At 40.1% G+C, this 13746-nt stretch overlaps 1 protein-coding gene across 1 annotated transcript; it reads left to right on the top strand.

The window, feature by feature from the left end:
* Positions 1-172: 172 nt before the first annotated feature.
* Positions 173-12754, top strand: EIF2S3 (eukaryotic translation initiation factor 2 subunit gamma). The gene is made up of 12 exons (XM_015885723.3): positions 173-250; positions 2383-2446; positions 2936-3063; positions 3174-3295; positions 4626-4720; positions 5197-5355; positions 6248-6382; positions 7224-7318; positions 8268-8412; positions 8851-9020; positions 10098-10270; positions 12314-12754. Exons 1-12 carry the CDS (start codon positions 182-184, stop codon positions 12375-12377), a joined length of 1419 nt encoding a protein of 472 aa, XP_015741209.2. The 5' UTR covers positions 173-181; the 3' UTR covers positions 12378-12754.
* The last annotated feature ends 992 nt before the right edge of the window (positions 12755-13746 follow it).

The raw sequence follows: 13746 nt of genomic DNA, 5'->3' as shown, positions 1-13746 counted from the left end.
GCCTGAGCCGCTGTCGCCTCGCGGCGGGACTGAGGGCGGCTACGAGCCGCACAGCGCCGAGCGTCCCTGAGCCCGGGCCGGCCGTGTCGGGCCGAGAGTGCCGGGCGTGGTGGAGGCGGCGCCAATGGAAGCGAGGGGTCAGGCGGCCGTGCGGGCAGCCCCGCTTCCTCTTGCGGCCAAGATGGCGGGAGACGAGGCGGGAGTGACGCTGGGGCAGCCGCACCTCTCCCGGCAGGACCTCGCCACCTTGGTGCGGCCCGCGTGGGGGGCGCCCGCACGGCGACGGGGGGGCTCTGCGGGACGGGGGGCGGGGAGAGGAGGGCGAAAGGCTTCGCTGCTCTCCACGGGGCTGCCGACGACGGGAGGGCCGGGAGCCGAGCTGAAGGCTGTGCGGCCGGGCGGGGGTGGCTGCGGCCGGGCTGCTGGGCGCCTCTGGAGGCCGGCTGGCTGGGTGGGTGGGTGGGTGCAGGCTGAGGGGAGCGCTGAGAACTGGGCAGGTCACGGCGGCCTCCGCGTGGCTGGCCGGCATGGGGTGCCGAGGGCTCACACTGTGGTAAATAGGGAGCCGCCTCCTCCGAACGGGCCGGTAGCGTGAGCTGCTCGGCGTGCCCGAGTTGGGCAGGTGTGCTGTGTAGAGCTGTCAGGGAAGTGCCTGCTCTTAGAATCACAGAATAGTTTGAGTTGGAAAGGACCCTTAAAGGCCATCGAGTCCAGGGAGGTTGTGGATGCCCCGTCCTTGGAGGTGTTCAAGACCAGGTTGGACGGGGCCCTGGGCAACCTGATCTAGTAAATGTGGATGTTTGGTGGCCCTGCCAGGCAGGGGGGTTGGAACTACATGATCCTTGAGGTCCCTTCCAACCCGGGTCATTCTGTGAGTCCGTGTACCCAGCAAGGAGCTGGGACACCTACAGCTACATCAGGGTGCTCGGAGCCATGTTCGGCCTGACAGATCCCGGTGCAGCATGACAAACTACAGAACGTTTGTACATGCACATGTGGTGTTTTTTGTTGTTGTTATTGTCAGTAGCAATGTTTCATATTCTTTGAATATGAGAATTTTTTTTTTGTGTGTCCTAGCATGTTTGTTAGTGAAGCACATTAGTAACTTCAGAAAGCTTCTTATTTTTCTTTTTCATTGGGTATTTTGCCAGCTGGCAAGAGTGCAGCAGTTCCTCATTTCCTGATCAACAGGAATTACCATTCAGCCCCACTCTGTCCTTTGTTCAGTGGGCCCTTGAAAGCCTTCAGCTCACCGTAGCCTGTTGCTGAGCTTAACTTGATGCCAGCCTTGAAGAAAAATGGCATTTGTGCTGATCCTGTACTTCGGGAACAGGTCTCTTGGTGACAGGGTTTGCATCATTCATGGCGCTGTCATCCGGCTGCACAGCGCCATCTGCAGGTCATGGGCCCATCGCCGGCCTCAGTGAGCTCAGGTGCTAAGTTAGTTGTCTAGATAGACAAAAATATAATTGAACCTGGACATATTACTCACTTAATGCTTAAAATATAAGTAAGATTATGTTTTTACACAGCTATGGTCAATTTTAATAACGTGCAGAACCTGCTTGTGTCTGAGTGTGAACATGGTGTGATTTCACAAAGCTTTACATTCTGTTCTGCAACAAAGATGATTCATGGAACTTTGCTTGAACTCAGCAGCTCATCCCTTCACTGCAGGCTTTGAAGTTACCATGAACAGATTCAGAAAATGGCACAGAGAGATGTTTCAGTGGATTTTAACACTTGCGCTGTATCTGAACAATGAGCTTTTCTAAAGGAGATGATAACAAAAAAAAGCAGAACACAAAGCAACTAATTTGTAGGGTTTTTTGTTTGGTTCTTTCTTCCTTTTGTTTTACACTGAATGAATGTATCTGTAAGTGATGTGACATGCCAGCAGTTTTGTCTGGTACCTAAAGTGGGAAGAAAGGTATTTGAGGAAAAGCGGCCATTTAAGAAGTCAGATCCGTGGTGCTAATAACATTTCAGGATGTACTTGCTCCAAACTGTTAGTTCTAATTACGTATTGACTATAATGGAACCATTGCACACAACTAACAGCTGTCCATTGACAAGTGTAGGTATGGTTGGCCCTGTAGTCCATGGAAAGTTAATCTCAGCATGTTATAACCAGTTTAATTTTGGGTACGTGTGGGGTGTATTTTTGGTTTGAGTTTCATTTTTTGGTTTTGCTTGCTTCCTTTATTGCTTTACAACCTAATCTGACTGTAGGCTCGTGTTCCCTTTTACCCTGTTTCACGTACTTATGAAAACTGGAATGTGTAACTCAAGTTACTTTAAGGGGCTTGGTTGGATTTTGAGACAATACGTCCAAGCATTTAGATACCAAATGAATAAACTGTAAAATCTCCTTCATTACAGGATGTTACCAAGCTGACGCCTCTGTCGCCAGAAGTCATCAGCAGACAAGCTACAATTAATATAGGTAAAAGGAAGTCTGAATAAGAGGGAGCGGGGAACGTGTTAATGTGGTGCTTCGTAGTGCTCGTGTGTTAACGTATGGTATCTATGTGGGGGAAAAAAGTAAGACATTTATACTTACAGTGATATAGATAAGGTATTTCTATTACACATTTTGTCAGGATGCAGGAAGAGACTTGTCAGACCCTTCTAACTTGAAAAACATTACAGTTTTAATTCATGAGCGCTACTTTGAATGAAGTAGATGAGTAGTTCTTTTTAATCTTAAAATTGGGAATTGAAATAGTTACCACAGAAGTATAGATTGTAGAAATGTCTGTTGAGGGCTCATTCTAAGCTGTTGTTCATTTATACAAAAACAGCTAAGGAATCCGTATGTATTTTGATGGTAACACTGGGCTTACTGGCTCCAGAGCGTTTGGGTAATTGTGTTGATGGTCACTGTGCATGCTGAACAGCAGTTAACTGACAAACATTTGCCTTTAAAACATAGGTACAATTGGCCACGTAGCCCACGGGAAGTCGACAGTAGTCAAAGCTATATCTGGTGTTCATACTGTCAGGTTTAAAAATGAGCTGGAAAGAAATATCACGATCAAGCTGGGTTATGCCAATGCCAAGGTGAGTCACTGATAGAAATCAAGCAAGTATGTCACTAAGATATTACAAGGTGGATAAAGGCTTATCAGTAACTATTGATGAATGAAACTTTAAAACCAAAATACTTGCAGATTTACAAGTTGGATGACCCGAGCTGTTCCCGACCGGAATGTTACCGATCCTGTGGAAGCAGTACCCCAGATGAATTCCCTACAGATATTCCTGGCACCAAAGGGAATTTCAAACTAGTCAGGTAAATGCTGTGGAATTAGTGGTATAAATTATGCTTAATTTAGTTATACTTTACGTAACTAACAATACTCAGGGTTGAGCTGCAAGCTGAATGAGAACAGCAGACCACATGCTCTTAGGCACTTCAGATTGGACGCCCCAGATGTGAAGCATATTTAACCCGTGTTCTTTTATTAGCTGTGGTGTGCAATCCAGAGTAAAGCACAACTCTATTTTCTGTCCCTGAGTGCTTTGCTCTGAAGTGAAACAGTATTTTTTTTTTCCTGCTCTGAACATATTAAAGTACATATTAAAGCCACTAGAATCACAGAATCAGAATCACAGAATTATCAAGGTTGGAAAAGACCTAGAAGATCATCTAGTCCAACCATTACCAATACTTCCTGGCTAAATCATATTCCTCAACACAACATCCAAACGTTTCTTGAACACTCCCATGGTCGGTGACTCCACCACCTCCCTGGGCAGTGCATTCCAATGCCTGACTACCCTTTCTGAGAAGTAATACTTCCTCATGTCCAGCCTGAATCTCCCCTGGCGCAGCTTAAAACCATTCCCTCTAGTTCTGTCACTGATTACACGAGAGAAGAGGCCAACCCCCAGCTCACTACAACCTCCCTTCAGGAAGTTATAGAGAGCTAATAAAAACTAATGTGGGCCTCACATACCCATTCTTTTGAATTCCTTTTTCTTACTAGAGGCAGAAAAGTTTTTCAAGTTCCAGAAAAGAATATTAAATAAAGCCTGATTCTTAACATGAGATGAGTCTTGGTGCTAGAGTGTAGGTGTCCTTTATTAATTTGGTAATCATAGCATGGTCATTAGACAAGTATAGTAATCTAAATAGTTGTTGTGTGAGTCTTTGCTGTGACTAAATGAGAGTAGTCACAAAGGCTGTTGTATGACAGGATTCTTAGTTCAAGCTATTGTATGAAATACGTGCACTGCTCTGTGCCTTCTTTTAATCACATCTCTGGTAGAGCGCTTTTAACAGTAACTCCTGTTGGAGGGTGATGGTTACACAGCTGTTGTTAAGATGGTGCTAAAAAGCATTAGGTTCAGCATTTTGCTGCTTATTTGCTTACAGTAGGTGTTTAATTTCTGTTTACAAAGCAGTAAATGAGTCCCTTGCTCTTTGATGACGTGTTACATGGTTTCTTCATGGAGCAAATTCGCACCAGAAAGCAGTGTACTGACTGTTATGGTTCCTGTTTATTTGCTTTTTAGTTCATTTTCAGCATTCATTTAATTTGTGTGTATGCTTAGGTATTCGCATTCACAGAAATTATTGGTAATTGGCTTTTTGACCTTCTCACTGTTGTCTCCACCAGGCATGTCTCTTTTGTGGATTGTCCTGGCCACGACATTTTGATGGCTACTATGTTGAACGGCGCAGCAGTAATGGATGCAGCTTTACTGCTGATAGGTAGGTCTACAATGCAATAGGTCTACAGTGATAGTCATGTCTCTGTTACATACTGGTTGGTTTGTTTTTAATGAAGACACATCACAGATCACAGAATGACCCGGGTTGGAAGGGACCTCAAGGATCATGTAGTTCCAACCCCCCTGCCTGGCAGGGCCACCAAACATACACCTTTACTAGATCAGGTTGCCTGGGGCCCCATCCAACCTGGCCTTGAACACCTCCAAGGACGGGGCATCCACAACCTCCCTGGGCAGCCTGTTCCAGGGCCTAACCACTCTCCTAGTGAAGAACTTCCCCCTAACATCCAACCTAAATCTTCCCTCTTTTAACTTAAAACCATTTCCCCGTGTCCTGCTACTGTCAGCCCTTTTGAAGAGCTTACTCCCGTCCTGGGTGTAAATTACATTTATTAACTGTGTGAGTTTCGTCTCCCTTTATGGTTTTTTATATTACAATCACTTTTCTTCTTTCAGCTGGTAATGAGTCGTGTCCTCAACCCCAGACCTCAGAACATCTAGCTGCTATAGAAATCATGAAACTGAAACACATTTTGATTCTGCAGAATAAGATTGATTTAGTGAAGGAGAGCCAGGCTAAAGAACAATACGAGCAGATTCTTGCATTTGTGCAAGGTAAGCTTTCAATGGCAGAAGTCTGGTCAGTGGTAGAAATTCTTCACTGCTGGGAGAATTGTTTCTATGTATTTATGAAAGAAGTCTCATACTTGGATTACGCTGGCATATGTGGTTTGTTAATTTAGAAAAATAGCCCGTTGGAGTTGTTCCTCTTTCATATTTCAGACTGCTTTGCTGAAATACGTACTGGGATATGTTAAAGACTGCAGAGCTGGGTTGTCACTATCAGAGATAGCTGATGGGGCTCTCCTTCATTCACAACAGTTGCCTTGCATAAGCTGTTCATTACAGCTACATCAGTGGCTTGGGGTAGAAATCCACATTCCTTTGTCAGAGCTGCAGACATTGAGAAATATAGATAGAATTAAAATGAATAATGTTTAGCAAACCTTGATAACTATATTCTTCCATATAAATAATTGTGTTGTTTTGGTTTTTTTTTAATATTTAGTTGCATTGCAGGCCTTAGAAGAGGTTGATTATGAAGTTGATAGGAATTTTGGTTCATCAAAGTGAAATCTGTCTTTAATACTGATTCATGGAATATTTAGATATCCAATCTCTCTATGGAATTTCTCTTAAGATTTTTTTTTTATCACCAAAAAGCAGAATATTATCTGTAAGCAGTTTTCATAGAGCAATTGTAAAACTTCACTGTACGCATTTACCCAGTAATGCAGTGGCAATCTGCTTCAGATTGCCTCAAAAAGTAGGTCTGGCTGGTTGGAGCTGAAATGTTGAAGGGAATGGGAGATGCTGTGATACTTATTGCTTTGGGAAACATGTGTAAAGTGCACCTCAAATTTCATTAGTGCTTTTGACAGCTACAGAACACTTGATTGTGTTTCTGCAAATCCTGTATTAAGGCTTGATGTCAAACTTCTTTCAGGTACAGTTGCAGAAGGAGCTCCAATAATTCCGATCTCAGCACAGCTGAAATACAACATTGAGGTAGTCTGCGAGTATATAGTGAAAAAAATTCCAGTCCCTTTGCGAGACTTTACATCTGAACCAAGGCTTATTGGTATGTAGGTGCTTGTGTTTGAGCTTTTGTGGCTGTTATTTGTTATGCCCTTAGAACACCATGTGGCGGGATTCTCAAGAAGGGGTGGGTTTAAAAACAGTGTTCAGTTCTCCTCCTTTTGAAGTATTTCCTGGAAGCTGTATTGTTTGTTCATAGTTGAACTACCACACTTAAATCTATCTGAGGTAATTGCTGGCTTGACATCATGTGTACAACAGCAGTAAAATGTGATAATGATGAGAAGGTTGTTGATTAAAACTTCAGTTGCTAGACATTCCATTTAACAAAGTGCTGACAAACTGTTGTATATGAAAATCATTTATATGGAAGTCCTATAGACAGGGTAGCCTGGTCAGATTTTCTATATTAAGGACTCTCAGTTCTTGTCCAATATATTTAGAAATCCAGTTCTGCTACAGTGAATCTGTGGTTTTCTCTTTCCCAGTAATGCCACAAAAACGTGGAAGACCTTTTAAAAAGAAGTTAATAATTCATATGAACACAGAGTATTAAAACAAGGTTACAAGAATAGTGACACTGTGAATATTGAAGCTTTTCTCAGAATAGCTGATGATTCTTTTTCAGCTATTGATATTTATTCTTTGCTGTGAATAAATATCTTTTTTTTAAAATGATGTTAATGTGTATGAGCAGCTCTAATGAATCTGAGAACAAAATCAGCTCAATAAAATACTCCTATTTTATTCAGTCTGAATAAAGTTTTTGTACATAATTAAATATCTTCAAGATGATGGGGTAATAATCAGTTTTTAAAGAACTTGTGCTTTTCTTTAACAACGGGATCTTAACTATAAATTTGATTCTATTCTATTCTTTTTAGTAATTAGGTCCTTTGATGTTAACAAGCCTGGCTGTGAAGTTGATGACCTTAAAGGGGGTGTAGCTGGTGGTAGTATTCTAAAAGGTGTTTTAAAGGTAATCTTCACTCCCTTCTTTGGAAATTTGTAGTGATAATGAGTAGGGTTTTGTTGTTGTTGTTGTTTTTCTACATGCATGCTTAGTACAAAATAAGTATATGAAATTGAATTGTATATATATCTATATACACCTGTCTTTTCTGTATGTGCCATGTCTCATTGATACTTCCCCGGTTTTTACAGGAAAAATAAATGCTTACATTGTACTTATACATAGATAGATGTAGATATGTATTTGTTACTTCGGTCTTAGCTTTTTCTACTGATGATGTCATCTTCATTGCTTACAAACATTGAGTGAGCTGGGTTTTTTTCTGTCCCACCCCTCCTACTTTCTGAATTACTCTGAGGAGAAGGGGGGAAAGCCTTCAGAGGTACCTCTAAGCTGTGTGTGGGTTCTTAGAGATCTCACTTCTCCACATAAATATTCTGTGTATGTATATGTATGCATATATTTTCTTTCTCATGGGACACTGTTAATATATGGGAACTTTAAAAGTTATTCTGTTAGGCAAAAAAAACAAACCGTCTTTGAACATTAATTCAACGTACGCATTCTTTGTCTTTTATTTTATTGGCCATCAATTATATGGATCAAATTAACCCCATTTTTCTCAGTGCTGTAACATTTCTAAATGAAGTATTTAAAAATAAATGCAGACCCTAAAATTTGCACATTGGAGCTCCAACTAATAAAACCCTTTTGTAAAAGCAGTTATTTAGACTGTACTGGAAAGAAAAGTAATTGTTTCATTGGATGTAAGCTGAAGAGGTTTAGGTATTATTAGGTTTATACTAAATAGCACAGAAGATCTGCAGTAGCCCAGAACCAAGGGTTTGTATCCATACTACAGTCTTGGAATAAGCATGTCTTGCCTGTGACTAGAAGATTAGCTTTCCATTCCTGTGAAACAACCTGTCAACCACTTTCTCACTTTCGTAATTAGGTCGGTCAGGAAATTGAGGTCCGACCTGGTATTGTGTCCAAGGACAGTGAAGGAAAACTCATGTGCAAGCCAATCTTTTCCAAAATTGTGTCACTCTTTGCTGAGCACAACGATTTACAATACGCTGCTCCAGGAGGACTTATAGGTAAGGATATTCTTTTATGAAGAGATTTATTACCTAATGCTTATTGAAAACACTTGATTATTATACTAAAAGTCATTGCTAAGTGAAACCAAAAAGGCTATGAGCAATTTAACATGTATTTAAAAAGAGACAAATAAATGACGCTTATGGAAAACCTGTATTTATGAGATAATTTGTCTGGATGTCAGTAGCCAATTCAGTTCAACTTGAATTGTTAAGTGTATCACCCTTAACAGTAGAATATTTCTTCATCCTGTTTAGACAAAGATCGCAGTCTTGCTGACATTCTGAGAGTGCCGCCCAGATAATAGGGAATGCCTGGTACATTTTCAGTGTTTTTTCAGTATATTGTTTTTAGATCTCATTCAAGTATTTGAAGATGTAAATGTGACAGCCACCTTTCAATTACTCCTTGTGACGTTCCTTGTTATGTTGTAGGTGTTGGAACTAAGATTGACCCAACTTTGTGCCGGGCTGACCGAATGGTAGGGCAAGTTCTTGGTGCAGTTGGAGCATTGCCTGAAATATTTACAGAGTTAGAAATTTCCTATTTCCTGCTGAGACGACTGCTGGGTGTGCGCACTGAAGGAGACAAGAAAGCTGCAAAGGTCTGTACTTAATACATTTAGAATTGATTAATTTAAGAGTACCGCAGTCTGTTCTGTGATTTCTGTTAAGATAACTTGTGCAAAGTTGTATTAATATGTACATTTTTGAACCATATAGTAATTCGGTTTCCCTCTTCATACATGGCTGTCTCTTGTCATCTGTTGTCTCTTTAATGTTGTAGAATAAAAGTTTTCAGAGGAGTAGGAATTCATAACAGAGTAGGTTGAAATACTGTGAAGTATTTATGTCTTCAATTCAGAAGTTCTTCTAACCTCATTTGTAGCTGTTATCGTTTGCTATCAACCTATTAATGTGTGCAGTAATCAGCTTTACATACACACCGATCTACTTTCTGCTTGTAGATTCTCTCTCTGAAGAGCTTTTTAAAGCTAAGTATTTCTGAAACACTGCAGTCAAAAAGAAACTGTGAACTTAATGCACACTAAGGTCTCATGTTCCATGATCCTTTTTACACTAATCAAACTACAAGATCATTTTTAGTATTAAAGCTCCTTTTTGAATTAAAATCTATAGACTGCTTTGTGTAAATCAAATGCTTTAGCCCTTTATCCTCTGTGAATTGGTTTGTTTGGGGTTTTTTCTTTCTGAGGAATCATTTTGATGTATGTAGACAGATAATTTGAAGAAACAGTAAAACATTCATTCCACTTATAGCAATATCCAAGGCAGCTGTTTTGCTTTCAATGCAGTACGTGCAGTGCTAGGTATGTATTAAAGAAAATGGCATGATGCGCTTTGTTGGGATTCCTCTACAAGAGTCTGTGCTACTACACGCAGAGCATATCTATATGTTTGTCCTTCACAAGAGTTAAAAATAGAAAACTTTTTATCCGCAAATGCTCTTTTGCATCATTTGTGCATGGGTTATATATAGATTCTGCATTTCTCAGCTGTCTCGTTTCTGTGGCAGTTGAATCACAAAAGATGTTCAATAATGCCTGTGGTATTTTTCTTCATTTGAGCGATTGTGCTGTTGAATACTGTTATGCTTAGTGGGAATAGGTTGTTTCAAATACTACAGCTTACGTTTCAGAGTTTTGTGTGTGTTATTTCAGGTGCAAAAATTATCAAAGAATGAAGTTTTAATGGTAAATATTGGATCCTTATCTACTGGAGGAAGAGTCAGCGCAGTAAAGGCTGACTTGGGGAAGATAGTGCTGACTAACCCAGTATGCACAGAAGTGGGAGAAAAAATTGCCCTGAGTCGAAGAGTTGAGAAGCACTGGCGGTAAGTTGGTGTTAAATTGGTAGAATACCTGGCTGTTACTGCATAAAAAAATAAATCATATTAAGAATAAAGAGGTAGATCTGATCACGCTCTAGAAGAGTCATCTCTGTTTTAAAGAATTCCTCTGAATTCTGACACACTGATGCTGTTACTGGGGGGTGCTTCATCTTATACTCATATCCTCTTTTGAAGGAAGCAGGGTAGGTGATGAGATATCTTTTAAGTATCAGACAAGGAATCATCTGATATTTATGGCTCTGTTGATAAAACAGCCATGCAGTAATGAAGGAAACAGTAGGCAACCTTGGAGCAGTGGTTTGAAAATTCAAGTAATGTTACGCCAAAGCCTGTCTTCATGCATGCCACAGTCAGTGGAATTCAACCTGTGGAGCTGTGCAGTGCAACCTCTAAAGAAGTAGTAGGGGAGTGGAGATGGGGCCTATGAAGTTCTAGTATTACATGTACTCAGAACAGAGGGAAAAGTATTAACTACTTTGATCTGTTTAAATGTCAGTTATAAAAATGTCAATCTGCACTGAAATATATGGAGGCTGAATGATGAGCAGGTTTGATTGATGATTCATTTTAGGCCTAATGTCGTACTTCTCTGTAGATGATTATACATATGGTACCTTTTACGTATTCCATATATACCATAAGAATTTAACAGTGTTTGGATTCCTTGACCCTACACAGCTCTTACAGCGTGAGAGACAGTATAAGGGAACAGAAGCATCCATCTGAGATGTTCTTGCTGTATGAAAAAGAACTGAGATTTAAATATCAATGGATGATTTTTCAGATATCAGAAAAGCGTGAGCAATTTAGTACATGCTGCCTTGGAGATAGTTGATAAATCAGAGAACTGGTTATTCCCTGGGGAAAGGGAAGAAAAAAATGAGGAAAAAAAATGATGTGATTTAAACATACTAAAAAACCCGATCCAATTACAGTCAATGAAAGCAAAATGAAGAGGAGAAACTATGTATATTGGAAACTATGCTATTTTAAGCCACAGACTGCCAACCTATGCAAATTTTAATGTGAGTTCTGTTCCAAGGCATCTGGCCTTTGAAGATTACTTCTCACTCCTGAAACATAACCAATTTTTGCCAAAGGCTGACTTATCTCTCTACGGTTGGCATAATGAGAAGGAAACTTAACTGCTTGAAGGGATGGAGTACTGAAAAATGAGAAAGCAAGAAAAGGAGAAATAAAATAGGAAATAAATACATAAAGGCATAGAAGTTAAGTAGCTAGCAAATGGCGAAGCAAACAACGTGCATTAGTGATTGTAAGGAACTGTGGCTTCAAACACAGGATAGCTACAAGGTATGAATATGGTCTCAAAAAGTAGGAAGTGCTGCAATAGTATAATTCAGTTCTTCTTTTAGCTTATCTGTCAAAGTCCAGAGAGAGCCCTACTGTTAGCAAATTACATGGGAACACGCTTGTGGTTTCTGTGTATTTCCTTGCCAGAAATGAAAAATGTGTTAAAGATAGTTCTATGGACTGCCTGCTGACTGTGGAAATGAACACATCCTTTTAAGTATATTATTCTGAGGCAACAGCAGCCTATAATAGGGGCTTTGGTTGTACTGAACTTACCTGAGACTTGAGTTACCATTATGGGTTGCAAGTTCATTAAGAGTTAAATTTGGAGTTTTACTGCAGTTGTCTGTATTTTTCCATGTTCATTTCTCTTTGAAAGTAATGCAGCACTTACATGTAGAAAGAGATGAAGCTATAATTGCAGTTAACTCCTCCAATATACATTATAGAATTTTCCATGTTTAAATTCACCATTCAGCAGTACTTTCTTCATTGATTACAGACACGCCAATGTTCTGTGTCCCTCGTCCTTCTTTATTCTGTTTCTACTAACCACTCTTAGATCTGGTGGGATGTTTTGTGAGGGAGGTGAGCGGGGAAAGAATCCAAGCATCTTAAGAACTGACGGCTTAAGCGTAATAAAAGTATGTTGATCTGTTCTGGGTGTTTCTGCCTGCTATTAAAAGTTGCCAACTGTTTTTCTTTTTGCAGTTTAATTGGTTGGGGTCAGATCAGAAGAGGAGTGACAATCAAACCAACTGTTGATGACGACTGAAGAACAAAAAAAGAATGCTTTGTTTTTAAAGACGAAGCGCCCGTTTCTATTTTGGAGGGAGTGTATCTTCATAATGGGATTGGAAGCTGTGCAACCACTGTCTTTGAATTGTATGGCTGTCGTACACTATTGAATTTTACCCTCTTACTAAAATACTAGTCACTATCACCATTAAAAGTGTAAAAGAATCGGCGTAGAAGTGGGTTTCATTATCCACATTTTAGTAGAAATTGATTGTACATGTCTCACGGCATGTCTAATTTATGTTATTTTGTGTGTTTTGGACATATCTGTTTAATATCAGTCAAGCCAGCCCCAGTGTAACACACAAATGATAAATGTGGTATTGAAATAAAATATTGCTTATTTTCATCATATAATGTTTTGAGTAACAAAAGACAGTGGTGGTTGTTCAACCAATACAAGAGCTAAAGGCAAGCAGAAGTTATTCTGGCCTTGAAGACTAACACCCTTTCTGTGCAACATCTTGCCTTGTTTAGGTGTTTCTGCTGTTTACAGGAAAAGCTTGTTCCTAAGTTTGTGTATAGGGTTGTAACTGTGCTATGCCTTATAGTTAAGATGGCGGCACTGACTGACTTCAATTTGTTGCTTCCAGTGTTACAAGGACCCTTAGATAAACTCCCCCAAGAGAAAGACACAAACTGGATCTGAATCAGCAGTACTTTCTTTGAAATTAGTTCAGAATGGATTTATGAAGAGAACGTAGTTAGTCTGAACTGTAGCTCCTTGTCCTCGTGGAACTTGATGTGGGTGACCTGGCAGAGTTTAAATTTATATTAAGCTGTTGAGCAAATCATAGCTGTGGTCTTGAACTATAAAATGCCTGGGAAAGGGTGTGAAGGGAATGATTCTGGAGGAAGAAATCAGGATGGGGAGAATGGTTTATCAACCACGTGTGCTTGGCTAGTCTGAATCTTGCTCCTTAGGAGAAAACAATGTAGTATACTCAACTGTGGGGTACTAACACTCATTTAATGTTTTCATTTGTACTAATGTACTTAACTTTAGCTATTTTATATACTAAGTTCTTTAGCCAATCGTGCTACTTTCCACATTTTTATACAAAGTACTGCCTTTGTTTTCAAAATCTTGTTTGAGTTGCTCTGTTTAGTATCTGAAAGAGCATTCTGAGGGTTGCTTTTTTCCACTCATCATAGTGGACATCAGCGAAGCAGGCTGGTTTTGTTTCCTATTGTGCTTTGTACTTCATGTTGCCTTATTCCATCTATGTTCTTGTACTCAGTCTCCTGGTTTGTAAAGTACTTCTACCTCAGATGGTGTTGAGACTAAATACATGAGTATTTGTGTAGTGCTTCTCTTTTTTAAAAGAGAGTGTCAGATACAGTTA

This window comes from Coturnix japonica, chromosome 1 (assembly GCF_054131305.1).
Source record: "Coturnix japonica strain WE chromosome 1, WE-NBRP24, whole genome shotgun sequence".
Taxonomy (NCBI): Eukaryota; Metazoa; Chordata; class Aves; order Galliformes; family Phasianidae; genus Coturnix; species Coturnix japonica.
This window is presented reverse-complemented; position numbering and strand designations above follow the sequence as displayed.

What these genes read in the sequence shown, in the direction of transcription:
- EIF2S3 (XM_015885723.3), top strand. Translation starts at nt 182, where the DNA reads ATGGCGGGAGACGAGGCGGGAGTGACGCTGGGGCAGCCGCACCTCTCC. An exon ending in GGGAATTTCAAACTAGTCAG is followed by an intron (nt 3,296 to 4,625) that starts GTAAATGCTGTG and finishes TGTCTCCACCAG; the next exon opens with GCATGTCTCTTTTGTGGATT. An exon ending in AGAGTTGAGAAGCACTGGCG is followed by an intron (nt 10,271 to 12,313) that starts GTAAGTTGGTGT and finishes TTCTTTTTGCAG; the next exon opens with TTTAATTGGTTGGGGTCAGA.